The sequence below is a fragment of the Macrobrachium nipponense genome, chromosome 7 (assembly GCF_015104395.2).
Source record: "Macrobrachium nipponense isolate FS-2020 chromosome 7, ASM1510439v2, whole genome shotgun sequence".
In the NCBI taxonomy this organism is placed as follows: domain Eukaryota; kingdom Metazoa; phylum Arthropoda; class Malacostraca; order Decapoda; family Palaemonidae; genus Macrobrachium; species Macrobrachium nipponense.
The window spans coordinates 16,415,451-16,437,950 of NC_061109.1; the positions used below are offsets into that span (position 1 = coordinate 16,415,451).

The following is a 22,500-nucleotide window of genomic DNA, read 5'->3' on the forward strand; positions in this document are numbered from 1 at the left end:
CTCTCCACTCTCTCTCTCTCTCTCTCTCTCTCTCCTCTCCTCACATAAACACTTTCCCGTAAGAAACACGGTTTTCTCATTATCATGGAAGTGTTGGAGATAGTTATTTTTTATTTTTTCAAATAGCAGTCTTCCAGAATAATGGTGTAACAAATAATGTAAATATCTGAGAAGAATTCCTACATACATCTAAAAAAAATGTAATCTTGAATAGATAAAATTCCTATTTATTTCCAAGAATGTATAATAAGTTATTAGAAGTTATTCTATATCGTTGAAATATAAAGCATGATTAACATAAAGTACTAAATATATTCGTAAATCTCCCATAGTCAAGAGTTTTATAAGTAAGTGTAGTCTGAATGGTAAAATCGAGACAAGGCAAATTCCATGCTAGTCTTATACAAGAGCTCCCAAAGCGTTCATAAATCATAATTTTCTAAAACTACGTATGGTATTTCTTGTCGACTGGTTACTTGTTTATTGCTATGAATATCATTCAGAAATGGGGTTAATATATAATCAGTGATGTCCTCATTTACAACCATTATTGTAATTGCGCCTATTGGAGTTATTGTTGTACAATTAGAGGGTATGTATCTTGGTAAATCTCTCTCTCTCTCTCTCTCTCTCTCTCTCTCTCTCTCTCTCTCAAAAATAATAAATCTCAATTTTGTAAGCGAAACATAAAACAAAAATGATCAATATTTTCATGATTAGTTTTCTGGCGATTATGCATATAACTATTAACACTAATAATTTCAACTGTGCTGTAGATGTGTTTCGGGGATTCAAAATGAATAAAAAGAAAAAAAAAATGTGTCGTCTCCGCAATTAGTGAAGTACTCATACCTCTGGCAACAGTAAACCCCGATATATAGTACATATGATATTTCTGGGCTCAGCTCGTGTCGCTTGCGCGAAATATCCTTTAATCTATTATTTCTAGGGTAAATGTACTACATACCAGAGAATAAATAAAATAAAGAAAAAGGTCAGTATAACTGACTCGCTCACCTCCAGGAGGGTGTCGGTATGAACACTAGGCGAGTGAGACCACTACCACGAGCCAAATGCCAATAGAAATCCCACTACAAAACCCTCCAAGAGGGGAGCCGACCCACAGAGTGAGCAGCTCGTACTACTACTACTCCATCCCATGCTGCCGACTGCTGCGCCTCTGGTGGCCATCCTTTTCAGTTAGCGCACGACGAGTCACACGTGATATTTTTCTCTCGTGTGTGCCCTGCCCTTTCGTTGGATTTATCTATAATGGAGCGTGCAGCTATCGCAGCAGCTAAGTTAAGTACTCAGTATTTATGGTTAGTTGGTTTTTTCCGGCCCTGAGACAGTATTTGCCGTTTTTTAGGTATAATACGATCTCTGGGTCGGAAGCATGGCAGCATGGTTCTGCCTCGTGGTGGGTTCGTTCTTGGTCCTCCCATACCTAGAACATCCCACTTTTCTACGTACGCTCTATATTAGTTATCCGCTTTTCTTATGGTTCTGTCTACTCAGGTTTGTCATGCATGCATGTCTTTTACCTTATGTAGGCTTCTTCTATCCAGACCACCCTAGTTCCCCCCAGGCTCTTAGTATCGGTCCTCCGACTAGCTTTGAGTGGTAGACTTGCTTTCGGGTTAGTCGTACACTCCTGGATTTTTTCTCCTGCTATATTGTTTTCTTTCTTTCATTTTTATTTATTTAATGTATTGTTATAGTTAGGTTAGGCGTCTGGCTTAGCCTAGGCCCTGGCTCATTGAGCCTATTCTACCGCTCATCAGTTTCGGTTGCTTCCCTATAGCATCTCTCTGATCAGTTGTTTCGGCCCCAGTGGGCCTATATGCTACCGCTTTTCAGTTCAGTTGCTTCCCGATAGCATCTCTCTGATCAGTTGGTTTTGTCCTAGGCTTAGTTGTCTTATGTTGGTCTACCGCCTCGTGGTCACTACGTGATCACGAGACAGCCAGACGCCTGCCCCAGTCACCTTCCCCCCCCTCCCGCTCTTCCATAGAGTCGTGGGCGGGGGGGGTGGGTCGGTCTGCCCATGCTCGCTCCATTCTAATCCCACCGGCCAAGCCTCCCGCCTCCCTCACTCTCCCCCCAGGCGGATGGGCTAGTGGGAGTCTGGGACAGACCCCGAACTGGACCTCGAACCCCTCCGGCTTCTCGGTCCTGGCCGGGTGGTATCGTAGTGGGGGGTACTGGTCCTTTCCCCCCCCCTTCCGTTGCTACCTATCGCTCCGTGCTAGTTCGAGCCTGTATGTCTTCTCGCCCTTTCCCACCTTACTAGGGCTCCTTTCCTGACCGGAGTCCTGGTATCCAGTGGAAAGATGTTAGCCCACCCAGTAGAGTGGACCGGAACATACAGGGGGTCACTGCTAACCTTACCGTATTGCTGAGTTACTACACTCCGCTACGCACTGGACTTGGTCCGGTTCGTTTGTGTTTTAGGTTTAAGTGTTTTAGATTAACTATAAGTTTATCTTAAGTACCTTAAACCATCCCCCTCCATTACATGTCTTACCGGATCTCTCCGGGATTATAGCCTATTCAGGCGATGCAGGGAGGGGTTATGCCCAAAATTTTTTTCCGAGCTCCGGCATGCAACGGAGTTTCTTCTGTCCTTTAGTCTGTAAGGTGTTACTCTTTAAGATACTCATGTGTCTTCCCACTTACAGGCCACCAACTGTGAGCATCCGGGATGCGCCGCCACACTTCAGGACCCATGTGGACACGAAGTTTGCCGTCCATGCTCCATGCGCGACTTTGCACGGGGACATCCAGGTCTGGTACCATGAGACGTGTACCATATGTTACGACTTGGTGAGCCAGCTTTTGGACGGGGTAAGTATTCCATCTCCAATAGCTGCTCCGCTTCTTTTTTAGTGCTTAAGTTTTCATCATTCATTTTAACTTAAGGCATCTAGTTTAAGTTATACTTTAAGTTTTAGTTTTAAGAGATTCTTAAATCTAATCTACGCCCTCTCTTCCAGGCGCCGGCAGTGAGGGATACCGCACTGGCTACCCTGCGGGCCTGGGTCGTCGGTTGGTTTGGGAAGAACGCCGCCAAGGGTATGCCCTACATCCTGGAGAAACGGTTGGGCGGTATTAATCTTCCCCGGAGGCAAGGCGACAGGATACGTCGACCCAGTAGAGGCGGCCCCGACTATCGCCTTCATCCAACAACAGCTGGCTCGGCCTCATTAACTGATCAAGACCAGGATATCTCCACAGACGCGCGACTCTAGATATTAATGTTGAACCTATGTAGGTGTAAGACGACCTGTTGGTCGAGGTAGGTACGGTGGACACCCAAGGGTCTCCCTTGGGCGTAACTGTTTCTTCTACTCCTGCAACCTCTCCATCCTTCCAAGGCTTTACGGGTGATGAATTATATTCTCCTCCTGACGCTTCGGTTAGACCGAAGGTCAAGAGTTAAAGCCAGTGATGACCTTGACTAAGACGTCATCGTCGTCTAAGAAGACGACCTCAGCTTCATCCTCCTCCCGTAAGTCTCCGGCTGGGAATCCCGAGGAGCAGACAGGTCTAAAGCTTCTAGCTCCGGCTCTAAGTCCTCGAGGAGTAAATCCTCCAGAGAGAGTCTCGCACTCCGGCAGAGTCACCAGTTCCGCTACCCTTGGTTCCGATTCAGAGCCACCCTTCCACCTCCGCAGCAGCTCCGGCTTTGGACTCCAATGCTGGCCTGTTGCAACAGGTGGGCGACCTGGTTGGGTCCCTAAAGAGTAGCATGGAACAAATGAGCTCTGTTTGTCGGATAGGATTACTTCCCAAGACTCCATTATAGCCGGGCTAAGAGAAGCTCCTCTAGCCTCTCCACTCACTTTCCAATACAAGTGGAACTCAGCTTCCTCCCTATGACTCGCTACCTCCGTTCTCTATGAACAACCCATGAGAGTAGCGTCATACGCCCCCTTCCAGGACGGTCTTCATCTCTATACCGAATTTGGGACTCGAAGAATAGAGGACTTCGAGTTCTACCCGGAAGACCTCCAGCCTCCGTTCATAGGCTACGCAAGGCTCACACCTTCAGCCATGGTTTGGCGGGACGATAGGTACCAAAGGAGACAGTCCTCTATTCACGAGACCAGGCTCAAAGAGAATGGCTCAGGTGTTTAGAGGACATGGATTGTTCTAATACCAAGATACAACCTTTTAAGAGTCCCTTTACCATTTTCACAATGGATGAAAGTACACCCCGCTCCCGTTCCTGACCAAGATCGCGCAGGTCGACCATCCCAGCGGCCCAGAAGGGAGAACCCATACCTCAGTTGAAGGAAGCAGATCCCACTTCTCCGTTACTCCCCTCAGTTGGAGAATTGTGGGAAGACTTGCCGAACACCTTCTCAGCTGGCAAACTCAAACCGGACTGTGCTATGGAGCAGTTTGGTGAAAAGCTACCCAGGCTTCCAGATGCCTTATTCAGGCGAATTTGACGCGAAATCGCGACTAGCCAGATCAATTAACTCTAATGGCTATGGTACCGAGGTAGCAACCATGGCCTATGGATCAGAACCGATTTTTAAGCTCATGACCAAAGCCTGACTCAAACGGTACAGTCAGATATGTTTGAGTTTGCCACTGCTAGAACGAATTGTAGGAAGCATGTCCTACAAGAGGCAACCATTCGGCATGAGCCGAATAGGTTACTCTCGTCTAACATCTGGGGAGCAGATCTCTTCCCAGAAGCTATGGTAAAGGAAGTCCAGTCAGAGGCTACGAGTTTGAACCAGAGCCTTAAGGACCGTTGGGGCCTTACGGCTAAGAGGAGGCAAGACCTAACACCTAAAGGTAAGGGACAGAGGAAACCCAGGCGTTTCCATCCTTACCAGAAAAAGCAACCACGCTTTCCTCAGCAAGTTCCAGCGGTACCATTAGTGCAGGCAGCCCAACCTTCCACTTCTAAAGGTCAATCACAGCCAATTTATGTGATATCCCCTCAGCCTCAGCCCTCCACCTCTTACGCCATCTCTCCAGCTTACAATCAAGCCTTCGAGAGTCAAGCTTCACAGAAGTATGACCGCTCGGGTAAGGGAGGCAGAGGTAAGCGTTCCTTTCGTGGGAGGATGGATCGGGAGGCCCCTTTTAATAGGGAAAGCACTTCAGAGAGGCCGAGGCGGTTACCAGAACCAATGAAGAACTTCAGGTAGGAGGGAGGCTGTTTCACTTTCGACACCGGTGGAACTTCAGCGAATGGGCTCAGAGCATAGTGTCAAAAGGTCTGGGTTGGAGCTGGTTGACGAACCCACCTCCAGCCAGACCTTTCCGTCAACTTCCTTCCAGAATTGACAGAGTACGCAGAGGACCTCCTTCAGAAAGGAGCTATAGCGAGAGTCAAGAGATTAAAATTTCAAGGTCGCTTGTTCAGCGTGCCAAAGAAAGGCTCACAAAAAAGAAGGGTAATCTTAGACTTGTCCCGCTTAAACTTAGCCAATCCGCTGCGACAAGTTCAAGATGCTCACGATCACAGGTGCGGACCTTAGCTTCCCCCCGTGGGGCCGTCACCACCGCCTATCGATCTTACAGACGCTTAACTATCATATCCCTATTGCAAGACACTTCCGTCCGTATCTGGGTTTCAAGATAGGAGACCAGACATTCTCCTTCAAGGTAGTTCCCTTCGGACTCAACGTGGCACCCAGAGTGTTCACGAAGCTAGCGGAAGTGGTAGTGCAACAACTCAGGACACAAGGGATTATGGTAGTAGCGTATCTCGACGATTGGTTTGATCTGGGCTCCAACAGTCGAGGAATGCAACAGAGCTACACTGAAAGTGATTCAGTTCTGGAATATCTAGGGCTTCAAAATAAACAGGACCAAATCAAGACTCACTCCAGAGTCAAACTTTCAGTGGCTGGGCATTCAATGGAATCTATCCTCCCACACTCTGTCGATCCCATCAGCCAAAAAGGAAAGAAATAGCGAAGTCAGTCAGCAATTTCTAAGTCACAAACTAGCGTCAAGGAGAGCTCAGGAAAGGATCCTGGGTTCTCTCCAGTTTGCATCAGTGACGAACGTCTTCAATGAAAGCCAAACTGAAAGACCTTACCAGAATCTCGGCGCTCGCAGGGCAAATGTCAGGTCCAGGGACAGACTATCCTCAGTCCCTCTGATTCTAAAGAATCGACTTCGGCCGTGGGCGAAAGTCAAGAATTTGTCAGTGTCAGTACCCCTTCAGTTCCCTCCACCAGGGATCACCATCCACACAGACGCGTCCTTAAGCGGTTGGGAGGGTATTCCCAGGTCAAACAGGTCCAAGGGACTTGGTCACCTCAGTTTCCGTCAGTTCCATATAAAACGTACTGGAGGCAATGGCAGTGTTCTTGACTCTAAAAAGGTTGCGCCCAAACCACCAGTACTCCCACATAAAGCTAGTCCTGGACAGCGCAGTGGTAGTACATTGTATAAACAGAGGAGGCTCCAAGTCACGTCATCTAAATCATGTCATGGTAGCCATTTCTTTCTCCCTGGCAGACAGTTCAGTTGGCATCTTTCCTCCACTCACATAGCTGGAGTGAGAAACGTCATAGCAGACGCCCTATCCCGATCAGTGCCCCTAGAGTCGGAATGGTCCACTGGACAACAGTTCGTTCCAATGGATCCTTCAAAGAGTTCCAGGGCTACAGGTGGACCTCTTCGCATCTCAAGCGAACACAAACTACCGTGTTATGTAGCCCCCAACCTGGACCCTCTGGCCTATGCCACGGAGGCGCCCTGGCTCTAGACTGGAACAACTGGAAGAAGATTTATGTCTTCCCTCCAGTGAATCTTCTCATGAAAGTATTAAACAAACTCAGGACATTCAAGGGTCAAGTGGCTCTAGTAGCCCCAGACTGGCCGAAGAGCAACTGGTATCCTCTAATTCTGGAGCTGGGCCTTCGTCCTCTTCGGATCCCCAATCCCAGGCTCTCCCAGTCAGTACAAACGAAGACTGTGTTCGCTTCCTCAGGGATTCTCAAAACCCTAACTTTATGGATTTCATGAAGTTTGCGGCAAAAAGAAAAAGAGATGCGAATATTGACCCTCAGAATATTCTCTTCTTGGAATCCGATAAAAGGGATTCAACTTTGAGACAGTATGATGCTGCTGTCAAAAAGTTAGCATCTTCCTGAGAGAATCAGATATTAGAATCATGACAGTTAATTCAGCTATATCCTTTTTCAGATCTTATTTGACAAAGGTTTAGCAGCTAGCACGATTACGACAAACAAGTCAGCATTGAAAAAGATATTTCAATTTGGATCAACATAGACTTGACGGATTCCTACTTCTCGTCTATTCCTAAGGCATGTGCTAGACTTAGGCCTTCTGTAAGGCCTTCGTCAGTTTCATGGTTCTTAAACGATGTTCTAAAATGGCTTCAGAAACCGATAATGACACATGCTCGTTTATAATGCTCTTAAGAAAAACCCTATTTTTATTAAGCTTAGCTTCAGGAGCAAGAATTTCAGAACTGTCGGCTTTATCCAGGGATCCGGATCATATTCAATTCCTTCCCACAGGGGAAGTCCTACTTTCTCCGGAACGTAGCTTCTTAGCAAAGAATGAAGATCCTTTGATGAGGTGGGATCCTTGGAAGGTACTACCCCTTCCACAGGATGTATCCCTTTGCCCAGTTTCAACCTTACGAGCCTTTCTGTCCAGGACCTCTTCATCTTCATCGGGTCCCCTCTTTTAAGAGGGAAAAAGGTGGAACTTTATCCATTAAAGGCATCAGGCAACAAATCCTGTACTTTATTAAGCAAGCCAATCCTGACTCTTTCCCGAAAGCACATGATGTCAGGGCAGTAGCCACTCAATTAACATTTTTTTCAACATATGAACTTCGATGAGTTGAAAAAGTATACCGGATGGAAATCGCCGACAGTGTTCAAACGTCACTACCTTAAGTCCTTGGAAGCTCTGAAATTTCCAGCAGTAGCAGCGGGTAACATAGTTTCCCCTGACTCTAGCTAATCTGTAGTAGAAGATTCAGTCCTCCTTTCTACCTGCCTCACCCAACAGTTCGTCTATTCCTACCTTGTTCATTTGCATTCACCTTGTGTCTTAGCTGCTTTTATGATGGTGTAGTGGGTGCCCCTTATTGTTTTGCTAGGGACACTCACAGATGATTATAAACATTGATCTCATGGATGTTACCCCTTATTTTTATGCTAGGGGATACATCGTATTCTAATGGTTGGGACGTTTTGTATATTAAGTCATATACTTTCCTTTATATATTATCATTGTTGATTAAGTTGTTATCTGATTATATTAATTGCTATTATATTTTTGATACATGCCTTTACACAGATATCATTTTGATACATGTAAGCCATTTTCCTGTATATTGTTAAATTACCTTTTGTTAAGAAACATTATTAGAATTAAGGGTAATTTAAGCATATTCCTAATTTTTTATATCACTGTGTATATGTATCTTTTTAGCAATTATATTCACTTTATATTTATTTTATCTTTTATTTGAGACCTATTCTGTTTTTATTTTATTACTTTTGTTTACAATCTTGTGCTATTTCTCTGGTACGATTTCGCGCAAGCGACACGAGCTGAGCCCAGAAAAGGGATTTTGACGTAAGGAAAAATCTATTTCTGGGCGATTGGCTCGTGTCGCCAGCGAAATCCCACCCTACCCATCCCTTCCCGCGCCCAAGATTGTCTCTAACTTCAGGATGGCCACCAGAGGCGCAGCAGTCGGCAGCATGGATGGAGTAGTAGTAGTACGAGCTGCTCACTCTGTGGGTCGGCTCCCCTCTTGGAGGGTTTTGTAGTGGGAGATTTCTATTGGCATTTGGCTCGTGGTAGTGGTCTCACTCGCCTAGTGTTCATACCGACACCCTCCTGGGATGGGTGAGCGAGTCAGTTTATACTGACCTTTTTTCTTTATTTTATTTATTCTCTGGTATGTGTTTAGTACATTTACCCTAGAAATAATAGATTAAAGGTAATTTCGCTGGCGACACGAGCCAATCGCCCAGAAATAGCTTTTTCTTACGTCAAAATCCCTTGTTTATCTATTTGTGATGTTACATAATTACATATTATATATATTACGGATGACTACTATCAAAATGTTATCATAAAACTAAAACAGGTTAATTTGTAGGAAAACAACAAAGAAACGAGCTGTTACAATGATTGTTTACGTTTTCGTGCGTCTGGTAGCATACTACAGGTGACTCCCGTCAGAGAACCTCCGGGTTCTGGGGACCTGTGAGATCTCATCCCAGGCGTAATCAAAGGGTTAATTTGTAAAATTATAATTACACCTCATAAAGTATCAAACCAGATAAGAACTAAAATTTATCAAATTCTGAGTATATTTGTTGGAAATTATTTACATAAATTTACTGAGATCGAAGATCCAGTAACTTTTTTGGATTATACATATCTTTTCTAATATTTCTCTGCACTTTTATTTGCAAAATTACAATTATAATTGACATACTATCATAAAATATAAGAACTAAAGCTAACACCAACCCCTGCGTATATTTATGAGCAAATATAATCTATGCTGTTTAAAATTAAATATGCAACTTTTGTTATGTTTAATCCCTTGTCATGGATAAGGGCTGGTTTGTATGGTATAAAATATGGTTTTGTAACTGTTTTCACATGACACAAAATGGCTTAATGGTTTTAACTAATATAGTTGGAAATTATTTTGCCAAAATTTATTCTGGACTCTCAATTATAATGATTACTTACACATGATTAACACAAAAATAGTTATATCTTATAGAGGACTATCTTTGTTATGATCAGATCGGTACTGTTTTGTTGTTAATAGAGAATGTAGTTACATTACAGAAATTTGTACAAGAATTGGTTTAAGAAGTTTTTCAGATTTCCATTTCATCTGACATGATATTAAAGAAGTGAGTAGACTTTACAGGAATCTCAATACTTAGTAGTCATTTTTTCCATTCCAGATAGCGAGTGAATTAGAACAAGAGAAAAGTCGAACAGCTTATCTTTTAGAGGCAAATAAGGACTTATCCAAGAAACTGCAGGATATTAAAATGTAGGTTTTAGGTTGTATGGTAATAAGAAAAATGATTTTTATCAATCCTAAAATTTTGTATTGATTGCCTGAATACATTACTGTAGAGTAAATTAAAAAAGGAAAGTACTATCATATATAGTATATGTATCAGAAAAGAGAAGTGATTTTTGTGGTTCACTTATTATGGTGATAATGTTGAATTTCAACATATATCTACACTATACATACATATACTGTAGTTACCTTTATGGATATACAAACATTCACTGTGGTGCTTACTTCCAGTGCTGCTCAGTGTAGTTCATTTTGTGGGGTAGTCCCATTTACTCTTGGTTCTAGCTTTTGGCATAAATATGCCAGTATACTTTTCTTTCTTTTTCATTATATCTTCAGATTCCTCATATTTTAGTTTAATTTGTCTTTTTCTATCTTGCTGTCCAAGCTCACTAACTCTATAAGGTGACTCCTTTGATGAATAGCATACTGATTGTATGTCAACATTAGGGATCACCTCATAGGAAGTCTCTACTGTTGAAGATGCACATTTTCTGGGTAGCTTAAGGACTTCTCCTGGGTCTACAGTGCAATTACTTTGTCATGCAAAAGTTTACAGTAGGAGATTTTGAGCATATCTGTGCTGAGTTTTTTGTTTTAGGAAATCCCCATGGGGTATCCTATTGCCTTTTAGGTCTACTTGGAAGACCTTGTTAGACCTCTTCTTGGTGATGGATTCTAGAGGGCTTCTGTTCATGGTCCCAGAATTGTTCATTGGAGATGAAAACTCCTTTCTGCTGCCAGCTTCACTCAGTTAGTAGTTGAGATGCACCAGTGTGCGGTCGACACCTCTGTGGAGCTCATGGTAAGCTACATTCCAGGCAGGAGGAATGTGGTGGCCAACAATCTAGCCATTGGAGTAAATGTGGTTTCTGCATCAGGACGTAGTGGTTTGCTGTTTTATCTTTGGGGAAAACCCATGTTAAACCTCTTTGCCACTCACTTCAACAGGAAGCTGGAGGTCTAGGATCTTCTTCCTCAGGCAGAGGATGCTCTTCATCATCCTTGGCACAATCTCCAGTTCTGCCGAATCTGTCAGGTCCTGGACAGAGTCGTGAGCCCCAGGAATTTCAGGATATCCTTGGTGGTGCCTGTGTCCACGGGCAGAGTGGTTCCCAGAACTTCTGTATCTTCTGTCAGAAGTTGCAAGAGAAATCCTCCATGGAGCCTCTCTTGCCAGCTTCTTGTGGAAATGTGCCACCAGTAGGAAAATCTCTGTTACGTCATGGCTAGAGACTGTCGAGTATCTCCTGAGAGTGAGAAGCTTTTCTCACAAGGCAGCAGGCCAGATGTCCAGCTATCTCAGGAGGTCTTCGTCAGCAGTTTACCAGGGCAAGTGGGCCACCTACTATGGTTGAGGTTGTCGAGAGTGTTTTTCTCCCCTTTGTATTTCAGTGAGCTGAGAGTGGATTTTCTATTCTTTCACAGAAAGAAAGCTCTTTCCGTCTCAGCTTTCAGGGGCTACAGGACCTTCTTCGGGTTAATCCTGTGCCTGAAAGGCTTGGACATCTCTTCATCCTGGGAAATCTTGATGTTGTTCAGGAGTTTTGAACAGTCCTATTCAACAAGGGAGCTCAAACATGCGATGTGCGATCTTACTCTGGTCATGAGTAGTCTCACTTGAGCTCCATCCAAACCACTATGTCAGTCGTCAGTTGGGAATCGATTCATTGTTGGAAGTATTGGGAGTTGCACAGAATGATGTTAAGTTTAGTGTAGCCCTCCCTCTCCCTTGGGATCTAATGTCCTTCCCAAGAGGGAGGAGGCTACACCATCTGTTTCATTAATTTCAGATTTGGAATCAAGCAAGATGGTGGCTGTTTGGGCATCACTAGACCTGCGGGGTTCCCCCTCATTGGATGGCCTGCTGTCGCTTTTCTTGGAGGCACGTACCCTCCCCCCTCCCCAACATCAATGCTAGTCCCTCCTCCACCAGGACTACATTAGTACTTTGGTTCTCATGTGCTGCCACTTAGCACAACGCCTATGTCAACGCCAACACTTACTGGGTTGCCTCTTATCACTCCGCCAGTGAGGCCATCGACCAGTGTTGTCTTTAGAGATGCTGTGATGTCACTTCCAGCATCCTCTCAACCTATGACGTTAGCTGCGGTGGCATCTCTTCCTCCCATCGTTGTGACGCCATCCCATTCTACTATGACATCATCACTTACACTCACTGAGCCCTTGGAGGCTTTGTTTCAAGCAGTGTTTGAGAGGCTGGGCTCTGTTTTTCGGGAGAGGTATTCTGCTCTTTCTAAGGAGAAGAGTTGTAAACGTAGTGATCTTCCCCTCCACCTAGCAAGAGATGTCATAGAAGGGGAAGTTTCTCTCCATCTCTGGCCTCTTCGTGTCCTTCTCCATCTCACCTTCAAGTCAGATGGAGAATTAAGAACTTTGTGGCGTCATCTTCTGTGAGCGAAAGGAATGCATCACTGTCTTCTCCATATGGCCGTGTCTCTCCCTTACACGTAAGTGTTCATTAGGTTGGAAGTGAGGTACATGAAAGGAATGCATCACCGGCTTCCCTACATGGCCGTGTCTCTCCTGTACATGCAGGAAATGCATCGCTGGCCTCCCTACACAGCTGTGTCTCTCCATCATGTATACATGTTTGTGACGATGAGAGTGTTGCGAGTGATATGAGTCCTTCACTGTCTTCTTTACACATCCGTGTAGTGATAACGGACATGCTAGACCCTTATCCCCTGTCCCTGTTCCAGTCCGTCGTAAGGATGAAGGCGCCGGTTAAGAAGTCAAGGTATGTGCTGCGAAGGTGTCTCCTGTGCCTTCCAAGGAGTTTTCTCACTGCAATGTTGCTGTCGATGGTTGAGAATGTGAAGTGTCCCTGGTCTGCAGATGTGTGTCTCGTTTTTCTACTAGAGACCATAACCTTAGGAGTCCTTCTCCTTCAGGCAGTTCTCTTTGGCATTGTTCCTTGTCTCAGGACCATGCTCGGTTATTGTCTCTTGGACATTTACTGGACTTGTCGCACACCCACGTATGTGATTTGTCCCATGAACATGTATGTGGTTCATTCCATGGACGTGTATGGGGTTCATTGCATGAGAGTGTACACAGTTCGGGTAGGGACCATGTATGGGTTTCGTCACATGGCAGTGTTCCGGAACCCTCGGTTTCAGGCTCTTCAGTATTTAGGGGCTCCACTCCAACCAATAAGGAACATGATGCCAAGCTTTCTAGGGAAGCCTCTCCAGTGCTGTTACAGAAGGATGAAGACACTGCCAAGCCGCCTTCTTCGCGTCGTCGGTCTCCTTTGCCAGAACAGGAGGAGAGAGTCAGGAATTTCTGTCTTCTTTCTCTGAGGTTGTTGATCTCATTCATGAGTTCAACAATCTTGAATGTCGAACTCAGACTCAGTCTTCTATGACCCCTATGGGTATAGAGGCATTACTGGGTGCCAGACAGGATTCTAGGGCTTGGTTTGAGCTTCCCTTGTCATGGCATACACAGCACATCTTACATGTGAATGGGCTAGAGCACATGACGTCAGAGGTATAAGTTCCTCTCTGGCATTTAAGAAAAACTTTTCTGTTCATAGAATTTTGAACGCTGGTTCTTGGTTGCGTCAGTCCACGTTCACTTCCTTTTACCTAAAGGATGTTGCCCACAGGTCTTTGGACACTTTTTCCTTAGGTCCTTTGGTGGCTGCCCAACAAGTTGTATAATTCACTCTGTGCCCCTCACAGGGCATTTTGTATCTTACCTAAGATGATAGTATGGAAGAGAGAATGAGTGAGTTGGTTGGTCTCTTTCTTTCTCTTTGTTCCGTTCTTCTTTCTATGGGCGGGTCGAAGAGTAGACATGCTGGATCTGGTCTGATACAATTTACTTTCAAAAATTGTGATTTTCTTGCATCACTACTGCTTTTGTTCATGCATCTTTTAACCTAGCTTGTATGAAACATTTTTCAGCAATTGTTCTTACCACCATCTCTTCCAGCTCCCTACTGGCATCTACAATTATTCCAAGATTCTCTGTGCTCATTTCAGTGAGCTTGCTTCATTAGTTTTACTTATCTCTCTGGGGGCTCTTTGTACTCCATGGCTATTTAAAGGTGTCCATGTACTGGGGGCCATTTAATATAGAAAATACTTTAACATTGGTGTGTCTCTTTCATACTAATAAATTCAAGTTTGTCCAAGTCATAGGCTATTTTTTTTACCCAAGACAGTACACACTCATGGTAAAGATAATGTCTCTATGGATGACTTTGCTATATTTTACTGTATCAAACCTATATCATGCCAAATAAATTCTTAGTGTTCCTGAAACTATAGTTAAAATATTGATTTTCTCAGCAAGTGTTCAATTCTTTGTAAAGAAAAAACACTTTTCTTATATTATTATTCCCTGTTGGGGGTTAGTGCCATTAGTGCATCTCACACAGTGCCCTGTAGTAATTACTTAAGGTTCTTTGCAGTGTCCCTTCAACCCCTATCTGCAACCCCTTCATGTTCTTGTTCTTAAGTCTTCTGTCCACCCTCATCTAGCAATTGATTACTAGTGCAACTGCGAGGTTTTCCTTGTTACACCTTTAAAACCTCTTTGTTGTCAGTATCCGTTTCAGCACTGAATGACCTCATAGGTCCCGGTGCTTGGCCTTTGACCTAGATTCTATACTATCCTAGTCTATTTGTTATTATTACTTAGGTCTGATTGCTTATGCACACTTAAACTGTAAAGTAGTATGCATAAGAGCTTAATCTTTACAAAAACCTTTAATTCAACATACAGCACAGAGTGCTATTATTATATAATAAAAGAAACTAGAACATAGCATTCAAATTAATTGATCAGAATAAGACTCAGACTCGGACTTGAAGAGTAAAGATTCTATTTGTAGTGAAGGACTTAGAATCTGCAGTGATGCTTTTAGTTTGTTCTCTTCTAAATCCTTACATATTGAAAGCCGGTGTCTGCAGCAGCCTGGTTACTGGGATTGGCAGTGCAGTTAAAGCACAAGCAACTCAACTTTAAGATCATTTTACCATATAATACCTTCATAAATAATCCTTCTCTATGTAAAAGTTATTTTGCTTATAGAATGAGTAAATTTCAAATACATTGTTAGAAGTCTCCCTAAGCAACAAGTACCTATTCTGACTACAAGTTCCATGCTTGTAATTTGTCCATAGTGTTCCCCTGTATTCATGGAGAATATGTACCAGAGGCCCCCCTGCAAATAGTTAGAATCTGCGAATAGTTGAAACCCCTATAAAAAACTTAACACTGCCTATTTTGTTAGTTAAAACTCAAGAAAAACTCACTAAAAATGTTTATACCTGCTTTTTTTATTATTTTTATCACAAAATGTGCATTTTATGATGAAATTGATTAAAAAAATGGAATTTGTGGATTTCTCATTGAAAAATACTGCGAGTAGGTGAATTTTCTGCGAATGATTGGGGTATATGTTCTAGAGAGAAATCCGCTAATAAGTGAGTCTGCAAATCCGGAGTGCGCGAATATGGAGTTTCACTGTAGTACGCTAGGGGCGCTGCTGTCCGTGGCGTCCTCTAGTAGTAGTAGTAGCGGCCGCATCGCCCGTTGGTATCAGCTCTCTCTTGTGGGGATTCTGATTGGAAGGTCTAATTGGTGAATGTCTCGTGGTAGTGTTCCCACTCGCCCCTATTGCCATACCGACACTTCTTTTTAAGAGTGAGCGAGTCAGTTTTACTGACATTTTCTTAATTTTGTTTTTCTCTGGTAATTTTAGATTAATTTTACCTAGAAAGAATGATATTAAGGATCCTTTCATAGGGCGACACGAGCCAATCACCCAGAAATAGATTTTTCCTTCGTCAAAATCCCTTTTTTATACTCTAGAATAAAATATAATAAACTATAAACAATAATATAATAGAACTCGGAATATGGAGATCTACATTATACATTTTATATTAATGACTTAACATTTTTTGGCATTAACATATTTTGTTAAGGGATTTGTTGTCATACTAGCTAATGAACCAAGCCTGCTCTCTTTACATATCTCAGAAAAAAATTGTTTTATAATAGTATGCTTAGTAGCATTGTTTTAATATTAAAAACATGCCCTTACAGCATTAGAGGAGCTCTTCAGAATTAAAATCTTGAACTATATTATACATTTCCCATTATGAAGATCATAGATATTTTACATATTTTCGAAATCTGGCAATTTACTCTGTATTTTTGTTTTCTGTCCAGTATAATGAAACAAGCTGAGGCTACATGGAAACTTAGACAAGAAGAACTTGCCAAGGATGCCAAGTGGAAACAATTCACTGAGAAGAAGTCCAAGAATTATGAAGCAGACATCAATAAATTTGAGGTAATATGCAGGTATAGATATTTTTTGGCGGTTAGCTGCAATTGTTTTGAAATTGATTTTATTCTTTACTTTAATCTGTAGCCTCTGTAGTGGCTACTTTTAGTTAACAATTAAATTAAATTGAATTACATTGGTTCTCTGTTTAGGTCGTACTTGAACTATAAGTCATTTTGTGGTTACGTCTCACAATCTCCGATAAATTTATTTAAAAATTCTTGTTCCAACATTTGGACATAAATTCAAACCACGCTGAAATTAGTTTTCTCTTCCATGGAGATGACTTTTCTTTTCTTCATAGCACTGCCATCAGAAGAATCTATCTTACACTTGGGAGCCATAATGCTATTACAAAAGTTCCTAAAAAAGCAACACAAATGAGAGAAAGTGAATGAAACACAATTCAAGATTGCATATAGCAAGCAAGTGACCAACGCCGTCTTCCCTGTACTATTCCGCCTTGAGACGTTATTTGTCTGTTCCACACAAATAAAATCATCTCGTGGCAGAATACGGGGAAGGCGGTGTTGGTTACTCACTTGCTATAGGCAATCTTGAGTTGTTTCATTCACTCTCTCAGTTGTGTTACTTTTTTGGGAACTTTTTTAATTGTATTATGGCTCCCAAGCATAAGACAGATTCTTCTGATGGCAGTGCTATGAAGAAAAGAAAAGCCATCTTGATGGAAGTGAAAATTGATATGCAGTGGCCATTCTGTATGCGGGGATGCATACCAGACCCACGCACAAATAGCTAAAATCCACAAATACTTAAAACCCTTCTGCCTATTTTGTTAGTTCATACACAAGAAAAACTCTCTAAAATTGTTATACTGAATATTTTAATAGTTTTATCACAAAAATGCATTTAGTCATAAAATTGATGTGAAAATAATACAGTAATTAGTGAATATTTGTCAGTGAAAAATACAACGAATAGGTGAATTTTCTGCAATAATGGATTGATATGATCCTTAGAGAAACCTATGAATAGCTAGGTCAGCGAATCTTGAGAATGTGAATATGGGGGGTCCACTGTAATCTGAAAAGGGTGAAACACCATCGAATATTGGCCGCACGCTCATATTTAGTCGTACTATGTTGATATTCATTAAAAATAAAAAGCTCATACTTGAACATGTGAAAGGATCTGTTCCTATTACGAAGCAGCATAACAGTCTCATTATTGAGATGGGACGATTATTAGTGATTCAGTGGACAGGAGAGAGTCTGGGGATATTGAAGACCACTAATAAGGCTTGTATGTAATACATGGTTTGTCATGAACAAAGTTTCCTCCATGTGATTTCTCCAAGACAAGTTTGAATAGCCAAAAATTTGGATAAGGAAGGGTGAGAGTATCACTGTTATGAAATATGGCTTTCAATGATGGGATAGCAGGAGAGTGAATGTGATACTTGTTGTTGTGCAAGATAGTGGAGTCTTCAGTACCCCTACAAGTTAACATAATGTTATAACAATGAACTATGGCATCTAAGGATAAAGATGAATAATTAAAGTTTTTCAAACACCATTTACATTTATGTAGCCTAAAGTAAGTTTTTGGACAATTTTATAGCTATTGACATGTTATTGGAGAGTTTAATTAACAAATCTGTGAATTTCTTTTTTACCAGTAGTACAGTATTTTGAGTGACTTCTTATTTATTTGCTGTGCTGTATTAAGGCATGTTTGTTTTAAGAACTCTCATTATTTGAAAATTAGTATCAAGTTGCTTATATCCTCAGGCAAAGTTAAGCCAACTAGGACTAACAAAGGAAATTACCCACGGCAACATATCAGCTGAATGGGTACATCTTCAGACCCTTGAGGAAGAGGTAAGGAGATTTTTATTTTTTTCTGAAATTTCAAATTGTTCATTATCAGTAGTTTAGGATGAGTACAGTATTGTGTGTGTTTACCTTTAAGGTTTCATCATTGGATGATAGTACATAGTATGTTGTTATTCTAATTATGTAATTTCATCACTGCAAGGTGTCCATGAATGCACTTGTCAATGCATCCATATTAGTAGTGGTTCTATTAACTTTAGAACTGGCAGTGTTAGCGCACATGACAACACAAGTAGTTAGCTCATTTTCTGTTCCTTTAGTAGCCTGCACTAGCACTAGGTAGTGAGTGATAGTGGGTTGACAGGCAGTTAAAACCTTTTTCCTGCTATGTCATTTTACAGTAGCATATGGGTTTCATGTCTGATTAGGCAATATGAAAAAAATTCAAAGTGAGGGAGGAGTCTGATTCATCTTGATGCCAAGTCAATTTTATGTTAAAAGGCAGATCAGCTTGATAGCAGAGGAACTACTTTATTCCCATGTTACATGAGGCCCAATAGTGAGGGAGAAAATACAAAATAGTTTCAGAAACAAGTGTCTTATTCCTTGATTAATGTGTTTGGAAGAATAGCACAGAATTTTTTCGATTCTGAAAGAATAAGCCTCAATATCATTGAGCTGAGAATGAAATGAAAGATAAATATCAAAATATCTAAAATCATTATAATTCAATCAGAATAAAGGGAAAAATAAGATCACTTGACATTACAAACAGTATATCAGTTCCTAATATATATTATTTGTTCAATAATATATATCTTACAAAAAGCATATGTGGTACGTACATATGCATATAGATAAAAGAAAGACATGGAATTTTGTTTTTACTTCCCTTATAACTCACTAATTTAATTTAATTCATTTTGTGATGCTGAAGAATAGTGTTAACAGGTAAATGGTAAAAAACTTTTTATTCTTTTTCTATCCTTTCTGTTATTGCTAATGTTAGTATAATTATTTGGGAATATACTATGTAGTTCATATAGGATTATTCCTTTAGTAGAAGTAGGTAGTTTTACAGCATATGGAAGACGTGATAGGACATAATTCATTTTTATTGTACAAATTTTCCAAAATACTGGCAACTCATTTTGCAATGTTGCCACTAAATCATCGTAATTTTGAGAACTTCAGTGTGCAGTCTTATGAAAAGTCAGCCCCTACATGAAAATGAAATAATTTGAAAGCAAATAAGAAAATATATCTGGTACAGAGTCATGGCAAGAAAATGAGGTGATTAATCTTATGGAATAAAGATAATAGGCCATTGAGTAATAAAGCAAGCTTCCATAAAATAGAAACAAATAAAACAAGAATATAGGCAGTCTCTGGTTATTGGGGACTCGGTTATCGGTGATCCGGTTTTATGGGGCTTGTCTAGCGCCATAAAATCAGCAATTTATGGGACCATAACGGGACGCGTTCCGGTTATCAGCACCATAAGCTAAGGCGCTTATGGTGCCGATAACCTGTTATTAGCGCCATAAGCCCCATTATGGTGCCATAAATCACTGAGTTTCAGTTAATGGCAGTTCTCACTTATCGGCACACCCCTGGGAACGGAACCCCCGCCGATAACCGGGGACTGCCTGTATTGCATTAGAAGCTCTACTCAAAAAAAATAGACACTAGAAAAGTAAGGCAATGTTGTCAGTATTTGAGATTACAAGAAAGAACAGTTTTGATAGAAAGGACTTCCTTTCAGAAACAGGCCTATATCCTTAATGCTATAATAAACAGAAAACAATGATTCTGCAAAGGTAAAGTATGAACTTACAATAAAAATAATCCATAGCTATAATTTATTAGGTTATAAGAAAATTTATTTTTTATTTATAATATTTCTAAGTTATGTATTGTTGGTTCATGTTTATTTTTCCTGCCATATAAGCACTGGGGAAAGCAACTTAGAACATTGTAAATATAAGAAGATAGATATTTGCTTGAAGCATAGTTAGAATTTTTTATGAAATATTTACTGATTCAGTACATTCCATATTTGAATTGTGACTCAGTATTAAAGGATTTAAATGAGCATCAGGCAATTCCAAACCAGTATTATTAATGGAAATTAGGTTTCTACTAGTTCTTGTTGTCTAAAATTTATTAAGTATTTCCTTCCTTGTAGATAAAAACCCTGGAAAAGCAGCTTAGAAGCTATACCCTTCCACCTGACATGAGCTTGGCAGAACTTAAAGTTCAAGAAGCAAGACAAGAATTGGCAACCCTCATAGAGAAATTTTCTGAGAACTTCAATACAGATGTTTTACAAGGCTAATTAAGGCCAACATGGGAAGACTAAGAGGAAATTGGCCTAGATTAAAAAGCATTTGTTTTGACATAACTAGTGTTTGATGAGGTAGACTTTCTGTGAGTACAGTCACATGAAAACAGAAAAAATTATTCTTTCATCACAGTTTTATTCATTAAGCAAAATTATACAGTTTAGTATGTTGGTGGATCTGTCACTTCAACATAATAGATGAAAGAGGCCAAGTAAAAATGAGCAAACCATTGTTTCTCTGAGTGCTCCTTGCTCTCCTATGGCCTTTTCCATTTCATCGTAAATATAGTACATAGTAATTGGAGAGGGCAGTTGAGGAGTACTAGAATCCATACTTCCATGTATGTATGTGTTTCTTTTTCATTATTTCTACCTGCAAGATTAGTAATTCACCCTACTTTTTTATGTCCAAATATGGTTCTCTCTTAATAGTGAACTGCATCCTGAAATTGTTAATTACTTCAAATAGTGCATGCTAGTATGTCATTCTGTAGCACTTCAGATGCAGTAAGCTGTGTTTAAAGATTTATGTTGTTTGTATTTTTAGTGCTAACATTATTACTTCATTCACATTTACTCTTGTTTGCTCTTTTTTCACTTTCATAGCTATTTCTAGAGATTTGGGTATATGATGGTTTTTCATAAATGTATATAGAAATAAGGATTTTCCAGTAATTTTGTAAAACATTTGTATTGATGTAAAAATTATCAGTTAATTATTTTGTGAAAAATAAGATAAGACATTTGATGGTTTCTTTTCTATAATAAATGTGTACATAATGAATGGTATTTAGATACTTTTCTTTGATACTTAATATTTACAGGAGCCCCTCGTATAATGAAATTTATGTAAACACACACACACAGGGGGGGTGGGGGGGGGGGAGAGAGAGAGTGTATGTCAGAGTACCAGTTTCAGGTTCTGGGTAAATGATAGTGCATTGTAAGGTGCTACGTATTAATAGTACGCATAATTACAGAGCTCCCCCACTTCTACGTGTGGTAATAGGTTCCAGAACCTGCCACAGAAATGCAGAACTCCCCTCTAAAAATGCTTCTTACTATCTTATAACTGCCAAATACCCAGTATTCCATAAACTAAAATGCTTTTAACTATATTTTAACATTTCACTGCTTAATTTGATAGTTCAAATAAAATATACCTTAAATTATCCTAAAGCAATTTAATATTTCAAACAAAGTACACCCCAAACCATCATCCCAAAACATCCTAATACATCTTAGATTAGCACCCTTTTACAACTGTTACTCTTAAGTATACATGCCCCTAAAATACTTACAACAGTGCGTTGGATAGTCTATTAAGTACTTTATATGGAATTGCGAGTTGGCCCCAGGGTACCCTATCTTGTAGGTCATATGCCAGTCTTTGTTACTGAGTGGGTTTCGTTATTTACCAGAAGGGGTAGACCCCTGAGCTGTCCATTAAGTTGAAGTGACACTATATTGCACTTTGCAAATCCTGGAATTTTTCTTCAAATGTTTCTTGAGTTCTCAGTTCCCAATAAGGCTGATTTCCATTTGGATCCCTCTGGGTTTATAGTTTGTTGACTCTCTCCTTAAGGTTTTCCAGCTGAGGTTTTAAAGAAACGAAAGAAAGAAAATTTGCCACACAAGTCAAGGGCTGACTGTATTTTAATTGACCATGCTTTAGTCAGCTAGTTATCATAGGTTGGTTTTTTATTTCTTTGTTGATTAGGTATAATATTTTTGAAGTTGATTAACCCTTAATGGACCGATACTCTCATATGAGTAGCAATAACAGGTTTGGGCGGTGGATGGATTCACTCATGGTGAGCATCAATGTTACGCACCATTAGTTTGGTGGAATCATGCGGGAAAAAGGTTCATATACTTCTGTTGCCCATATATTCACTAATGGCAACTTTTAGACTGGCTCAAAACAACAATTAGGCAGCTC

The 22,500-nt window shown here is 40.8% G+C and overlaps 1 protein-coding gene across 1 annotated transcript in view; it reads left to right on the forward strand.

The window, feature by feature from the left end:
* Positions 1-22,500, forward strand: part of LOC135217340 (HAUS augmin-like complex subunit 1) — a 45,020-nt gene that overhangs the window by 21,781 nt on the left and 739 nt on the right. The window contains exons 5-8 of the mRNA XM_064253146.1: positions 9,960-10,051; positions 16,301-16,424; positions 18,170-18,259; positions 20,403-22,500. The exon at positions 20,403-22,500 is cut by the window's right edge and continues 739 nt beyond it. Of these exons, the coding sequence (XP_064109216.1) occupies positions 9,960-10,051; positions 16,301-16,424; positions 18,170-18,259; positions 20,403-20,552 (456 nt within the window). The 3' untranslated portion in view covers positions 20,553-22,500. The remainder of the gene's footprint in view (positions 1-9,959; positions 10,052-16,300; positions 16,425-18,169; positions 18,260-20,402) is intronic.